Below are 15942 nucleotides of genomic sequence, written 5' to 3' on the forward strand. Positions count from 1 at the left end.
CAGAGGGGGGGACAATTTACAGGAAAACAAGCAAAAACCACCCTAAATAATTGTCTTGCTGCCATGAGCCTCCGAAGAACCTTCAGTGCTGTTTGATTAAAAGTGCTCTGAACTCCACTCATGGCATGAAAGACATTCTTCTTAAAGATGTTCCCTCATTTGGTGTTTTGATGACGGTGCTGGAGAACGCTGAAGAAGTGGCTCCATTATTTCTGTAGGTGAGCAGCAGGGTTTTGATCTAGTGACTGCACAGGCCAGAGTGTATGTGTTTCATCTTCAATCTCAAAAGACCATGCAGTGTCCTGATTGGAAGTGGAACTGGATCATTTTTTTTTTTTTCTGCAGTTATTCTGGACTGTCTTTTGTCGTCCATATTAAGTTTATCACATGAAGTCGAAATAATGCAACCTGGAATCAGGATATGCATCACATGAGCAGAAAATAACGAATGAAAGGGGGTCAAGATGATGCATAAAAACTCTCACATCTCTAAAATTAAAATTTCCACTAACTAATTATCATAAGAATAGGTAGTGCCATAAGTAAGAGTTTTGACTCTAATGAACAACCCTTGTTCAGAGACGTGTGCAGTAATGGAAAGGCTGACACTGACTTTTTGCATTTCATTAACACACACTGGACTGTATTTTCTGTTTACACTGCACACTGTGAAGACATTTACAATATTTTCTCTGTACATAATACACATACCTTCATAACTGCACAGCTCCTCCATTGCACCTTTTGTAGTCTTTAATTAAATATATAATTGCTTCTTATATATATTTTTTTATCGTATTCTGTTGAAGGTGTCAGCAGGCTCTCTGCTGTTTTTATAGCTTCTTACTATTTTTGCTGTAGTCCTTTGCTGTGTAATACTAAAGACAACCAGCAGAGGGTCTATGTGCACTGCTCTTGACTGAACAGAGAACATTATGCACTTAAGAGAAACAAAGAGCATTTGTAAAACAGATGTACTTCTATTTAGATGTCATTGTTCACTTGTTTTCGGCTTTAAAATGTGAGATAAATTCCTGAGTTTTTCATGCAACACAGTCTTAAAAAGGGGAAACAATATTTTATTTCCAATTACGCAGTGATGCTTATTATTTAAGAGTAAAAAGAGGGTTAATAGTGCACATCATGAGTTTGACAGGCTGCACTTATGTAGCGCCTTCTTAGTCAAAGCGTTTTTACACCACATGTCACATTCAACCTTGCCCATGGAACTCTGACATGCAGGCTGCAGGTGGGAATCAAACCTTGCGCTTCAGAGAGACCTGAACCATTGAGCCACAGCTGTATCAGAACTAACCGATGTAAAAAGAATGAGGTCAATCACAGCCATTTCAAACAAAGGATGGGTATTTTTAATAACAAATATACATATTCTTCAACAAGGCACATGAGGAAACAGTAATAATACAGAATGTATCATTAAAATAATTCATATCATCAGTAACTATTCAGCCAATGCAATCATTAGATGTTTGCAAAACTTGCAATAATACTTGAACTTAAAAAAAAAGGTTGATTGATTGCTTAAAGCTCCTGTGAGGTGGGACGCCAGATAGCCTAGCGGTTATGTTGCACATCCCGTGTACAGAGGCTGTGTGATATGTAAGATGTGGGTTTGAATCTTGCCTCAGCATTTTGCTGCATGTAATTCCCCACTCTGTCACTCTTCAGCTGTCCTATCCAATAAAGGCTCAAATCAGCTCAAAATATAACTTAAAAAAACCCAAAAAACTCTTGTGAGAAACTTTTGTTGATTTCCACACTCCCTGTGCACAAAGTGATGAGCCTTGGTGGATCTTGGTCTGTACATGTAGAAATATTTTTCTTTTAACAAAATGTCATCCTGCTTCATTTGAACAGTCAAATGTATCACTCACTGTGAATATTCCCCATGGAAAATCTTTACAAAAACTGTTTTGGAAGTGTTCTGTTCATCTCTTTGTCTGACAGCTACCCTGCTAAAGCACTAATATACATTAGAAATTACTTTAAAGAAAGAATCACTCTTGTTGCTGATGATTTCGTTTGCTTTTGTCAGTCAAAAAGAACCATCAGTATTCATTTCAGTTCATTTCATAACCGGAAACAAAACAAAAACTCCTCACAGGGGCTATAATTTGCTGATAGAAAGGGGAATCAGAAATCAGCCAAAGTCACCATCAAGCTAAAAGAGTGATGTTTACTGAATAACTTTCACTCACATGTGGGGAGTTGCTGCTCTTTTCCTTTGTGGCAGATGTAGGATTCAAAAGACATCCTCCAATATCACTCAAGCCTAGAAGTCCATTAAAGAGCGAGTGGACTCTTCTGCAAATTTGCTTTAAGTGGGTTAATATTAGCATGAAAAGGGAAAATATATTTCAAAGGGAGCTGGCCAGCTGGTAGATAGCTGCAGTCTTAGCGTGACTATTTTTAGCTGCACATCTATTACAGTGTTTGAAACGTCTGAAATGTCAAATCTCCATGTGATGCTTTGTAGCCAACCACTTATTTCATGACTGCAGGATAATGATAGTGAGCTCTCTGACGTGTACACACCGAGACATTTGAGGTGCACAGTTTCTGTAATGCAACAATATAAATACTCTGCTGCTTCAGCATTAGCACCTGATACTTCTTTATTTGCAGTTTTTTTTTTCTGCCCTTCTTTAAATCAGAAATTACGATTCCTAAATTAGATTGTTGACATTTTGTCACGCTGCGGTTCAACATGTTTTTCCGTGTTTTCAATTGACTTAAGCATTGTAATAGAACAGGAAAATAAATTGATACACATGACGGATGAGCAGTGTTGATTCTCAGTGGGATCAGCAGCACTTTGAACATGACCAGAAGTCAAACAAGAAATACTCTTTATAGTCAAAGCAAACTGACTGAATGAACTGTGTTAGGGAACATAGAATGAATTGCTGTAATTACTAACTACACTAATTACCTCCCAAGAAATACAAAATATTTGCCCTTTATGTAGAAAAAAATATTGTTTGTAATTATTCCCTTAAAAAAACTTGAACTCTTCTATTATTGAAAAAAATAATTTATGTTTAGTTGTAGCATCATTTGAAGAGTTTACTGACTGAAAAAAAGAGAGAGTTCACTCTAACCCTTAGCCCTGAGTAGTGCCTGCAGAAACAACTTCCAAATATCAAAGTGTTCAGGGAGAAACATGCATGTAGCCTGAGAAGAGAAACCCCAGGTAATGACTGCACTTCAACATCTTCATCAATTCCTCTTTTCTCACATCTGACATTTTAACAGCTCCGCGGGGAAATAACTATTTTTGAAGGAAGATTTTTTTTTTTCGTGAGAAACTTAACAGAAAACAGAAGTATCTGGATCAGGATTACATCAGGGTTTCATTGTCAGACTCAAGAAGCTCCTTCATAACCACAGAAGAAATTACAAATCCGGTGGCGCAGGCTGTGTTGAGACCTCGATGTGTAAGTGTTGCTTAAAGTTGAAAGGATCGGGTTAAACCACAAGTGTTGGTTATAAAAACTGATTAGGCTCAAAACTTCAGAGTTAACATTGAAAAAAAACAAACACTAAAGGAAATAAATCACACTCCAGCTGTAAGACGCTGATTAATCAGTAAGTCAATGGATAGAAAATAAATCAGTTAAAGCAACAATATGTAACTTTTCTACCTTAAAATAGTCGTTTCAAAGTTGATCTAATAAACAACTTTCAACAGGGAGAGGAGCATCTCTCCCATGTCCGCAGATCGCCCTGTTCGCCTGCTTACAGCACCATGCTCATCTCTCACAAGAAGTGCGTACGGCTTTGCAGCATTAGCCCGTCTCAATACTGTTTGATACAACAAGGCTGAGGCTAAGGGACAGAAGAGGATGAAGCTAAGAAGAGCAAAAGGAGATAGAGACCCAGCAAGAGGCTGAGTGTGCATCCCTGCAGATATTATTTAACACATATTGCAACTTAACAAGGCTGTACTGTTATCGGTGTCATCGTTTAGCAGCTGAAGAGGCAGAAAGTCATCTAAACCCGAGTAATGTCTCAGGCTTGAATACAAATAAATTAATAAATCCATCTTACACCAAAGTTGTCGCTACAGCGAGCTTTAGATGCTAGCAGAGTCATATTAAAGCAGAATCTGGTAATATCACTGTACCTTTTAAGTCGGCATGGTTCTTTGTTTTCTAACAACACCACCCCTCTGCTTGTCTGTGATAGGGAGCCAGAACAGCACTGTGTGTTTTTCCCGGACAGTGCAGTTACACTAACAGTGTCACAAAAGATGAGGCTGTGCCGTGATGTGTAACCTTTTAAATGTTTCATACAGTGTGGTCCAGAGAATGCATCGATTATTCAAAATAATATTAAGAGTTATCCAGTATGGAAATAATCATTACTTGCAGCCCTAAACTTCATCCATCTGATCCTTTTCAGTTGTTCCAGCAGCATCTCCTCCTGAGATTTATTCCAGCAGATCCTTTCACAAGAGCAAAACAGGAAGTTACAAATTACAAATGTGATCTGATGAGGAAGGTTACAGCTGTGTTGACTTGTCCTTGGGGACAAATGACAGTGAGAGCTTACAATCAAAGAAGCCGTGATGCACTGACCTCGTCTGAGTCCTCTCCCACTGTGTCGGGCCCCCTGTCACCCTCTGTCACCGCTGAACCCTGCTCCTCCTGTCGCATCAGCACCGAATATCTGTACGTCGCCTCACTGAAACAAATAGAAGTGGCAGACAGGGTAGTGGGCAGCGGTTTTTCCTTCACTGACAATTTTAAATAAACTCATTAATAATGTTCGCTCACTTGACTGGGAAGCAGTATTTTCGGATGATCAATACAGCAGCAACGATCGCTGCCACACAGACGAATATCACGGGTGCAATAATCCCAGAGTGAAGCCTTAACCCGGCCTAAAAAGACAAATGAATCCAATAAGATCAAACAGTGGGGTACTTAAAGAGCCCATAAAGCTAACGGCTCAGTTCATGATGTGTGGCTCAGATAAAAAGGAAATACGGGGCAGCCGATATGACAGCTGAACAGCGGTGTGTTATGGATCATGTTGGCTGTACAACTCCAAACGCTGAACAGCAGGGGTGTGAATCACAGGCTAAAGCAAGAAAAACTGACGTATTTTTTGACAAAGACTGATCACAAGACTGTATCTTTAAAGTCAGAGCTGCGCATAAGATCACAGGTAATGTTAGGCAGAGAGTGTTTGAAGTGATAATAAGGGCTCACATGGAGGGAGGTCAAAAAAAAAAAAAAAAAAAAAACATCCAACAGGGACAATTCATCACACTGGTGTGGAGGTGTCAGATATGAAAAAAACAAAAAAAAAACATGACAATGATGAGATATGACTGTGGTGGCAAAGACGTTATCACCATACATGGAGCAATTTACATTTGGCTGTCTTAGTTGAAAATGTAAAAGATCATTGTCCAATTAAAAAAAAACAAAAAAACACTAAAAATCTTTCCAAATTGGTCTAGAAATCAGGGCAAAAATGGTCATACCAGTTTTGTTAAATATTGCATGCATGCAGATGGGGAGCCTAGTGTTTGGTGCGCACACCCTGTGTACAAAGGCTAAAGTCCTGCAAGCGGGCGACACAGGTTCAAATCCGACCCCGAGACTCCTTTTCTCGCATTTCATTCCCAACTCTCTCTATCCACTGTCCTATCTCTAAATAGAGGCATAAAAAGCCCCAAAATAAACTTCTAAAAAATCTAAGCATGCAGAAACTCCACTATAACTTTTCTCGTCTGTGCTTTTACTAGATTATCTTTTGTGAGGGGATGACTTACAATGGATTCCACAGAAAACTAGTGTCTTTACATCTGTGAAATTCAAATTACAAAGTACAACACTTCATTAGTGCTGTTAGTAATTCATAAACAGTCCACTTCCTAAGTAATCTTCAAACGCGAAGTGAGTTTTGCAACGTGTTTGATTCCAGTTTGATCTGTAAAATTGTTTTGAGCAATAAAAAAAGGTGATACGCGTCTTCTAACAGGGAGTGTATTTAATGTGAAAATGTTTGAACATTTTTCCCTCTGAAGTGAAGCTTTGAAGGCAAAGTACATCAATCTTAACAATCCCACAGCATGATGTAACCCAGTGTTCATCCAGGAAGTAAATAACCAAACATATCAGCCCTTTTACTTCCAGCTGTTGTCTGTCAACTTTTCAACGGAGGAATTTAATGACGAAGAAACTTTGTTACTGCGATCATAACCACGAAGAGTTTGTTTTGTTGTGAGTTCAAAATATCTACAAAACATCAGAAATACCAGGGTTTAATGGATCGTTTTACAAGTGTATGCATAGCTTAGCCTACCTGTTGTTCTGACATGCTTGTCCAACCAGTTTAGCCTACTTCCATTATGAAACATTAACTAAGCACATCGTTTCTTATTTAACTAAAGTAAAACCCCAACTCAGTGAGGAAATGTGTACTTAGTAACAGATGTTTTCCGCCTGTAAGCTCGCTATAGGTGAAACGCCATGGTTCTTTACTTCCTTGTTTCTCTCACCTGTTGCGATCTTAATATTTACAAGCAGCCTTTTCCACGCCCACTTTCAGAAGACGTCACGTTCAGTCTTCGTTTCCTCTTCCTTAAAAAGACACCTTCAAATAACAATTTGTCGATACTTTATAACAAAGAGCCTTCAGCTTGACTATCTGTCCAGAAAAGGAGCCTTTGAAATTTGATAACATTATTTTTATTGGCTTCCTTGCAACATATTTGGCATTAAAACCCACGTTTTAGAAGTCAGCCAAACAACAAGACAAGGCTTACTATCATGATCTTTTTTTAAATACGAACTGTGCAATATTAGGCTATAAGGTCTCATAGTTTCTTCATTACAGAAGCCAGCCCTCAGCGTAGATGCAGCCATATATTTTAATTCATTTTTTCCTGTGGTCGTGACTTATTCATCTCAAATCCTAAAAGTGAAACCAAAAACAAACATACAGCAGAAGTAGACTTAACTTTCCTTAATAGTGTGATCAGTGGCAGAATGGCATGTCATTGTCACAGTGACCTACCTATTGTTTTTGTTTTCTAGATCACCAGAGAATTATTCTTTCATCATGAGAAAACAAGCTATTTTATCTTGAGATATGGAAATACAATTATCCTTTATAATAGGAAATCCTGGGATAGTGAAAAAAGTGGGATAGTGGGATAGTCAGTACCTTGAGAAAAACAACCAGAAATTATTTTTTATCACCTGAATAAATCAAATGTTCAGATGCATGTCTGCTTAGGGCTTCTGAGATTCATGTACTTTTTCTCCAAAACAATTGTTGGTCTCATATAAATTTCCTCTTGTTTGTTTACATGACCTTTGTGTTAGGATTTGACTAAAAGCTCAACCTGGAATGACCCGAGCTCAGTATGCTGGCTGTGTAAACGAAATGCTTAGTGACTAATAGATATTTTTCTTGATTAAAACTGAATCAGAATGTGATAAATGAATATTAGTCTTTCCTTTCTTTTGTTTCATTTTTTTCCCCCGTGCCAGAATGAAGCAACTATCTATCTCAGGCTGAAATTGATGAATCAATCTGGCATCAGACGCTCATAAGGTGTGATCTTTTTTTTTTTTTTTTTTGGCAAGACTGATGAAAGGAGCTGTCATCCCTGTGAGCCGCTCATTCGCTGTTACTACTGGTTACAATTACAGGCCTTAAAACCTAAATGTAAAAAGTCCTGGATAGAGGTCCATATATGAAAACAGGTATAGCAACAACATATCATTTTATCTGTGGAACATTCATCATCCCAAAGCTTTCACTTTCTGTTAGTTTGTTACAAGGCCATTAAATGTGATGATGAGATCAGCTTTGTTAACACCAGAACGCTTCACTTAAAACTGCATATTAAATCTGTATACTCATTCACACACAGCGGACACACATTCACATATTTTATTACACTAATTATGATAAATAAGGAACAGAACTACCTGTACAGTAATGCCAATCTGGGATATATTTAGAAATCAGGAAACTTAGAAAGAACATCCTGGAGCTTCTTTTAACTACAGACGGCTTACATATTCATACAGCCAAGACTTCTGAAAAGACATTCTTCACCATCAGATGTGCTGCTGAATGAGCAAATCAATTTCCTGCAAAAAGCATGCATCTGATATACTGAAACCCACTCCTTTACACACGAACATGACACTACTTGGAAGTGGAAAAACAAAAGGGAACCCATAGTCCATAAGAAACAAAAAAGCTGCAACACGGAAGAGTTTTCTGTGAATGCAATATTCATCACTGATCAATACACTAGGCCCAAAGAAAGAATCCAGAAGATATTCATCTGCTATCAATGACTTCTGATTTATTCATTGGGATTCTCTTGAGCTTTGAGTCAAGCTAGTTCATAGTACTTCCCTGTCTTTGGATCGAAATAGCAGTTCAGGCAAGGATCATAGAGCAGATTCAAAAAGTCTTCCTCGCTCTCCTCTTCATTTATCAACTCATCCTTTCCTGTAAAAATGCAAGAAAAATACACTGAAATACAAAAAAAACCTACTAAAATATGCATATGTAACAGTGCAACAGTAAATCAAATCAATCCTTTCACAGATATAAAACCATACAAATGTAAAACGCATGCTGCCTTTTTCATGTACCATGTAAGGCGTATTCCAGCTGCTTCTGGAATAAAATGAGAAGTGTGGATGGAGAGGTGACCTTCAGACTCAGGTGGATTTTTAAAGTTTTCTGCCGCTGCCATTTTTTTCTCTCATCAATCAAGACTTAAGACACCCAGATCCCGGTACCACATTATGAAGCTGTAAAGAGATTCCCTGTAATCCCCACTACTTTAAAGCACGAGAATTTAGCTGTTAAATTGACAGGCAGTTAAATGCTCAAAAGGTTACGGGATGCTCCGGGAGGAACATTTTTTATCTTATCAGAACTTTAGCGACGATAATGAAAACTAATTATAAGACACATTGTGTGAGAGGTTTAAAAATGATGTTGTAAACTGCAAAGGTTTCGTCAATTAACCTTGTCGGTGTGTCTGGGGGGTACAGACCTGTAATGAGCCTGTCTCTTTTGACCTATGGAGTTATGTGGAGGACAGAGAGCTCCACTCTCCTGGGTTTTTTACCCTTAATTAGATACAGTTTCTCATGCTTTTCCATCCCATGCTGAGTGCAGTCTTTAATAGAGGGATGTAAGCTCTGACACCAGTGAAGCTTTCCTCTGGTTCTCTGCTTTTGCACAATTAGTGTGGTCCGTGTAAAAGCATTGTATTGTTTTCTGCCTGGGGAAAAGAAACACTAACATTAAGGTTACTGTACCTGTGTTTAAGTTTCCCAGATTGTTCCACGTGTCTTCTGACCTTCTCTGCTGGCCGGGAGGCATAATAGGCGGGCTGAGCACATCCATCCACTCCCTAGGGTGAAGACCATAAAGGCACACAGTCATGACAACACATGCCATTACACGCATCATCCCACTACTGTGCCCCCGCACATCAAATTGCCTCTATATGACATTTTAACAATGAAAGTACCATCATTGTGTGCTCTCTGAATAGCCCATCTGAGCTTCTGTCGTCCTTGAGCCACTTCTGCCGAAAACTCAGCCTCGCCGTTCTACCTGAAGGATCATTTATTAGATTCCGACTCAAGCTGTGACTTCCAAGTGTCCATGTTCTTGCCCCGAGTAGAGGTCTTAACCTTGTCAGCGCCTGTGAGAGCGGGACTTCCTTTCACTCTTAAATGAGTTTATCATCCCAGTCGGAGGAAAACGCACAGGCTGCAGCCATACATTGTAATTCTGCACTTGAGTCACACACGGCTCTTTAAGTATGGAGTAGCAGATTAGATGGAGAGAAATGGAGATGATGAAAATGAATTATTACTGGGATCACTGCAAGATTTATCTGATTAAGTAGAATGCTTTTTAGGCAATACATCAGTAGCATAGTTGCAATTATCCATTTACATCTTTCGCCTTCGGACATAACATCTCGTAAAAGCACAACATAGCATATTTAATGAGGAGCTCTAATCTTCTTCTGTACATTATTCAGCAGACAGCCGGCGACTTATACATTCATTAAGGCTTTATCTACCTCAGCATCAAGACATGAAATGATGGGTAATGTAAGTATCTGTGAAACAAAGTGCTTTCAGTAACCACTTTATAATGTGTTTAAAAAGCACATTCACTATCAAGATATATCTTAACATGTTCAAACTTTAACCGCTTATTTTAACACATGAACATTTTAGTTATTTTTTTTTCTGATTAACTTCACTGTTTATTAGTTAATTAGTTTTTTTTTTTTTTTTTGGGGGGGGGGGGGGGGGATTTTATGCCTTTAAATAGAGATAGGACAGTGGATAGAGTCAAAAACTGGGGAGAGAGAGAGAGTGGGGGATGACATGTGGGTAAGGAGCCACAGGTCAGACCCGAACCCGGGACCACCGCACATGGGTCGGCGTGGCCCAACCACTGGGCTACTAACGCCCCTGTGTATTAGGTTTTTAATGTACAGTGGCCATGAAGGTCAAACTGCAAAATAATTCACTAAACGCAAAAAAATAATAATTAAACGCTACAAACCTTTCACATTTCCTTAAAGGCAAAACCCTGTTACGATTTACAACAGAATGTCATAAAATGCAGTATCATTTACTATAACAAAAAACTAATCCATGAAAAAAATCATGGGATGTTTTTGTGCTTCATATATCCATATTTCTGTCTTTTGTGAAATATTTGTGGGTTTAGTGAAATGTTTTTGCAGTTGACCTTCAGAGCCACCGCATCAATGAGATGCAATCATTTTTTTTTCTAACCATTAAAAACCATTCTAATCATTAAAAATGTAAGTACCTCTAATTTTAGTGACATGGTATCTTGAACTGTAACTGCACAAGGGAAGTCAAAATCTCAACCAATGAACAATATTGTAAATGTTTGTTTGTTTTTTAAATAGAAATAAAAAAAACTCCAATTGAATTTGAATCCTCTTATAAGTACATGCTCGAGCTATGTGGACACAACAGATTTGATGTATCCCCGTGAACATCAAAAAAACAGTGCAACGATTTACACTTTCAAACACTATTATTACCTTTGATTAGATCTCTCCATGTGTTTAAGAGTTAACTGTAAATATATTAATTTTGACCCTATGCCTTTGAAGTTTCTGTACATTGGCTCTGTACATTGGCTCTGATTTTTCTTTCTAACAAAAGGCATTTACCCATCTCTAACACCCCTCCGACTATGTGACAGGCAGCAGCACAGTACAAAAGTTAATGGAAGCAATTTAGGAGGACAAAGGCCTGAGCTACAGAGCTGCAAATTGGACTTGAGATAGTTAAGTGGGACTTGGTAAGAGTGATTACATTCTAGTCATTACAATGCAGATACAAACCTGTGATGAAGAGAATGAATTAGTTTGATTTAATTTGAGCCTGTACACAGTTTTGGCATAGCGTTTAAGTATATTGAAATTAAGCTTACCAATGTAACAGTATCAAGGCAACTCTGTTTGTCTGACACCCTGGCAATTTCGGTGAATTCCACAGTTGTAAAACAGTTGAATTGCTACTCCGGGTTTCTCTGACAGCCTGATTTGCGGTTTCATACTCGCATTTGCCAGCCAAAAGCAGACAAAAGTATTACACACGCAAAGGAGCATGTTAAAAAATGCACGAAAAAGCCCTGGCAACATTAAGCACAGAAACAAGAGCATTTTAGCTGTCAAGAAAACTGTAGCTCTCAACAGAGAGGAAGCCCTACAGTGATGCCAGGACTCTGAAAAAAATAGCATGACAGAATTCACTGTATGGGTGTCTGAGGAAGCAGCGCCTGGAAGAAAAGGAAAAAAACAACGACAAAACCCCGTGCAGCTGCTCTTCAATATGTAAATCAAGGCCTGCTTCAAAGTCTAATTTCAGTAGTACAGCTGTGGATTCTGTCGTGCCATGTGAGACAAGGCAGGGAGTTTGTTTGAGGTGACTGTCAATTGTAATCTTCATTTCAGAGGACCTTCAATCAAACAGCATTACCTTAGCAAGTACTTAAACCGCCCAGAGACGGAGAAAGTATGACTCCAAACAAATCAAAAACTGTCCCTTTCTACTGATCAGATGTAAGAAAAAAAACTCATTATGAGTTTAAAAACAACAAAACAAGCCAAATATTTGAATAAACCAGAGACAATATGTGTTTAACAGCAGGATACTTTGCTTTTCATCAATAAATCAGACATGTTTGAGAGGATGGTTGCGCAATTTGAGTAGCGGGGCTATGATGCAATCCCTTTGTCTTGTTTTGTAACATGCCGTGTGGTTGTGTACACCCACAATAGAGATGGAGCTGTGCAGAGACAGGGCTCTGCATTAGCGAGCAGTCGGGCGTTAAAGGGGCTCCAGAAACCTCTGAGGGGAACTACATGTTCTGTCACACACTGCCATGGTCGGGTTCTTGAGATGGGTAGAGAGCGCTTATAAGTCATGTTCAGATACTGCACTGATGTCAGTCAGCGAGAATGAATTTAAAACTACAACATCTTCCCATTGTTAATGTTTGAGCAAGAAACTTAACAAAAACCTGATCTGACTTTAACGTTGATAAAATTACACTGTGGGCTACATCATTTCTGTTCATTTGCAAAGTTTCTTCTTTTTGTTGTCAAACTGCATCAACTTTCTGTCGGTTTCTAATCCAGTCCATTTGTTGGTTTTCTGAAGTTGATAGTGGATACACTTCTCCACATATTTGTAATAGCAGTTGTACATTTCTCTCTCTCCTCCGGTAATATCAGCCTATACGTCAATGTGTTTACTTTCTGAGCTCAGAACTTTAACTTGACTGTGGTTTTAACCTGTAGGCAGGTGAAACAAGGTGAAACATGTCTTGTGGCTGCTCTGCATTTCCAACCACTGAAGCTCAGACCGTGCTCAAGTCGGCCCCTCGCTTCATCAATGATGGATTTCACCTTATTTTGCTGCTGAAAGTCAAGGATAAATGGTGAGTCTCACACATGCTTTGGATTTAAAGACTTGGAATGAAAAATGTAGTAGCGTCGTTAATTATCTCATATATAAAATAAGTCGTTAAAAAGTTTGTCTTACAAGCACAATAATATGTGAAAAACAATCCATACATGTGAAAATGACAGCAGTTAAGGGAGAAGAAAGCTACAGTACCTGGCAGAATCTCAATTTATTTTTACTCATCAGTGAGTGAGATAAGCCCGCCGTCTGCATATCTTTCTGACAGTTGACATTTAGCCTTAATTCCACAGTCACTCGTTACCATCTGATTAAGAATTTGAGGGTGACTTTCATGTACAAGCAGCTAAATTTATATACAGGCTACATGAGGACATGTTTTGTAAGAAAATACATTAGCATGACTTTCAGTTTTCTCGGAAATGACCAAGGCCAAAAAAGTTCCTTTTTTTGGAGACAGCATGTCAACAACTGTACTCATATCCCGGTGACTGAAGCCTGGGAATGTGAAGCCTCTGCAAGCTCATGTTTTATTTGGTCTGGAGATGTAAGCCTGGTCTCTCTTTCTTTGAGACTAACTTACATGTGGCTTGATTTAGATCAGGGTAACCACTCACAAACTTTTATTAAATGTGGGGCGTGTGTATCATAAAAGTGCACTTGGGTGCAACCAAGATGGATGCTGCAAACGTGGTATGTTCAAAATCTGCAATGGTGTCAGTATAAAAAACTTGATGGGAGTTTATGTTGAGCACATGAATTGAGTCTTGGCTATTAAATCATATCACCCCTTGTCTTGTTATCATGTTTACCTAGTAACTAAATGAATTAGAAGATTGGACTAGCTACAACAAGTAACCTAGCAGTTGACCAAGTGGTTGGTTGGTTGGAAGCATTTTTTGTTGTCACACTTTGAAAATACTAAAAATAACTAGAAAGTTGAAGACCAGTTCACATTTGTGAATTTTTCTGAATTTCACCTTTATGCACAATACACAGAATGAAAAAAGGAAACATACAAAATGTGTGACATTCAACCGTTTCATGACGTGTATAAAAAATGAACACATTTGCTGGAAATGTCAGTGACGAGTGCTTGCTTACCTGGGGTTTGATTGCAAGAGGGGGTTCATTTCCTTCTGATAATGGTGACCCTGATTAGCTGGCTATGAGGAAAAAGAAAGACATGTTAAAAAATATTGTCCACATATTTAAAGACCAAGTACTTGTTCCGAACAAAATAATAAATATCCAATCAACTTTAACAGACCCCAAAGTGACATATTAGGGCATTGAGAGAATATAATGTACCTTCACAGAACCTCAGGATTGTAAGTGTTTCTTAGATTAAATATGACCTATTTCATTCAATATAGTAACAAAGGCCATTGTGTCCATCAACAGACTGGTTTAAGCTCGCTTGACAAATGATGGTTGTCTCTCAGCAGAAATTGCGTATTTCTTGACAGATAAACTCTCACAGGTCCTTTTTTCCACTGTTGTGTGCATGACAACTTTCATAATGTCAAGAACAATTGTTGATGGGTCGTCAGATTGTACAAGCATTGGAATACAAGTTGCATCTTTGGACAGCGAGACATATGAATATGTACATAATATCTTTTCCTGTGTGAATTCATCAACTAAGTCAACTAAAACATCATACAATTAAATAATTGATGTCTTGAAGAGTTGCTCTGGTTTAAATGCAGTGTGAGGGGCAACATTTATATTGCCGATAAACTACCCAGAACATCAACTCAGTTGCCAAATATCACATGCAAAACTACAATGCAAATCTGGAGGAATAAAAAATCTGGAGCTCTACTTGATAGAGAACATTTACACAGAAACGTAAGCACAACAACAAATAGTGCTTAAAGTTTCCACATTTCATGGTAATGCTAGTAAAGTTCAGGACACGGAGATCACTGGCACACAAAAAAACATGAGTAAAACACACAAAGGAAAAATGGAGAACACGGTAAGATGCAGAAATCATGGGCGAACAATTAAGGGTGAACATAAGATAAATGGAACTGTAAAATCTATCAATCAAGCAGAAAAGTAAATATACTTTAGTGACCTATGGTTAGAGTACAAGTAAGTTTAGGGTTCTAAAATACTGGAGCTAAGTTTGATTTGTTATCTGGCCTTTCAAAACACATGAACTAAACAGCTAAACTTGTCAAGGGAAGTGAGTATGAGATACTTTTAACTGAGCTGGAAAATTAGAACAGTTTCACTTTCAATGTGTATTAATATTCAGCAGTAAGAAACACATAAGTATGTTACCCTCTCCATCTTGTCAAAGCTAAAGACCACATTACAGCCTCAGGAGGCTGTTTAAGTCTAGTGCCTGCTTAAAGGCTATTACATTGCATGACACTGATGAAGAAGAAGACATGTGGAAAGCTTAGTCCTTTCATTACCTAAGTACATTTTGTGCACCAGTATCATCTCTAAAATAAGAAAGGGCCCTATGATAATTCCCAGTGGGATTCTAAAGGTGATATGGACTGATGATGATGAGTTTCTTGTGGGGTCAGAGTTGAAATGGTTTTGTGCTTTATCCGTTATATTAAACCCAGTGCCTCGAATGGTCCTTTAAACCTACAGGAACTACATAATCGAAGACAGTTCAAAGGTGTGAATAAAGTGCATATACATCACCAAGAATTAATGACATATTTAGAGCAGAAAACACCTCTTTATTAAACATCTTAGTAATGGTTAAGGGTGTGAATATAGCTGCACACGCTGCTTGTAAGTGAAGTAAGTGTAAGCTTGTAAGTGTCTACACATCAGGTATGGACAGGCCATGGTCCTTAATCCAGTTTCTGGCTGGCTCTTTAATCTGGTATCTCTCTTATGTAACTACTTTCCTTGCATGATGCTTAACCATTTATCTACTCTGGCAATCATGCTG

At 38.3% G+C, this 15942-nt stretch overlaps 1 protein-coding gene across 1 annotated transcript in view; it reads right to left on the minus strand.

Moving 5' to 3' along the window:
• Positions 1 to 7923: 7923 nt before the first annotated feature.
• Positions 7924 to 15942, minus strand: part of cfap20dc (CFAP20 domain containing) — a 31637-nt gene continuing 23618 nt past the window's right edge. The window contains exons 15-17 of the mRNA XM_065954778.1: positions 14118 to 14179; positions 9336 to 9430; positions 7924 to 8511 (exon numbers count right to left, since the gene is read on the minus strand). Coding sequence (XP_065810850.1) covers positions 8393 to 8511; positions 9336 to 9430; positions 14118 to 14179 — 276 coding nt within the window. The 3' untranslated portion in view covers positions 7924 to 8392. The remainder of the gene's footprint in view (positions 8512 to 9335; positions 9431 to 14117; positions 14180 to 15942) is intronic.

This window comes from Labrus bergylta, chromosome 5, assembly GCF_963930695.1.
Source record: "Labrus bergylta chromosome 5, fLabBer1.1, whole genome shotgun sequence".
Lineage (NCBI taxonomy): Eukaryota > Metazoa > Chordata > Actinopteri > Labriformes > Labridae > Labrus > Labrus bergylta.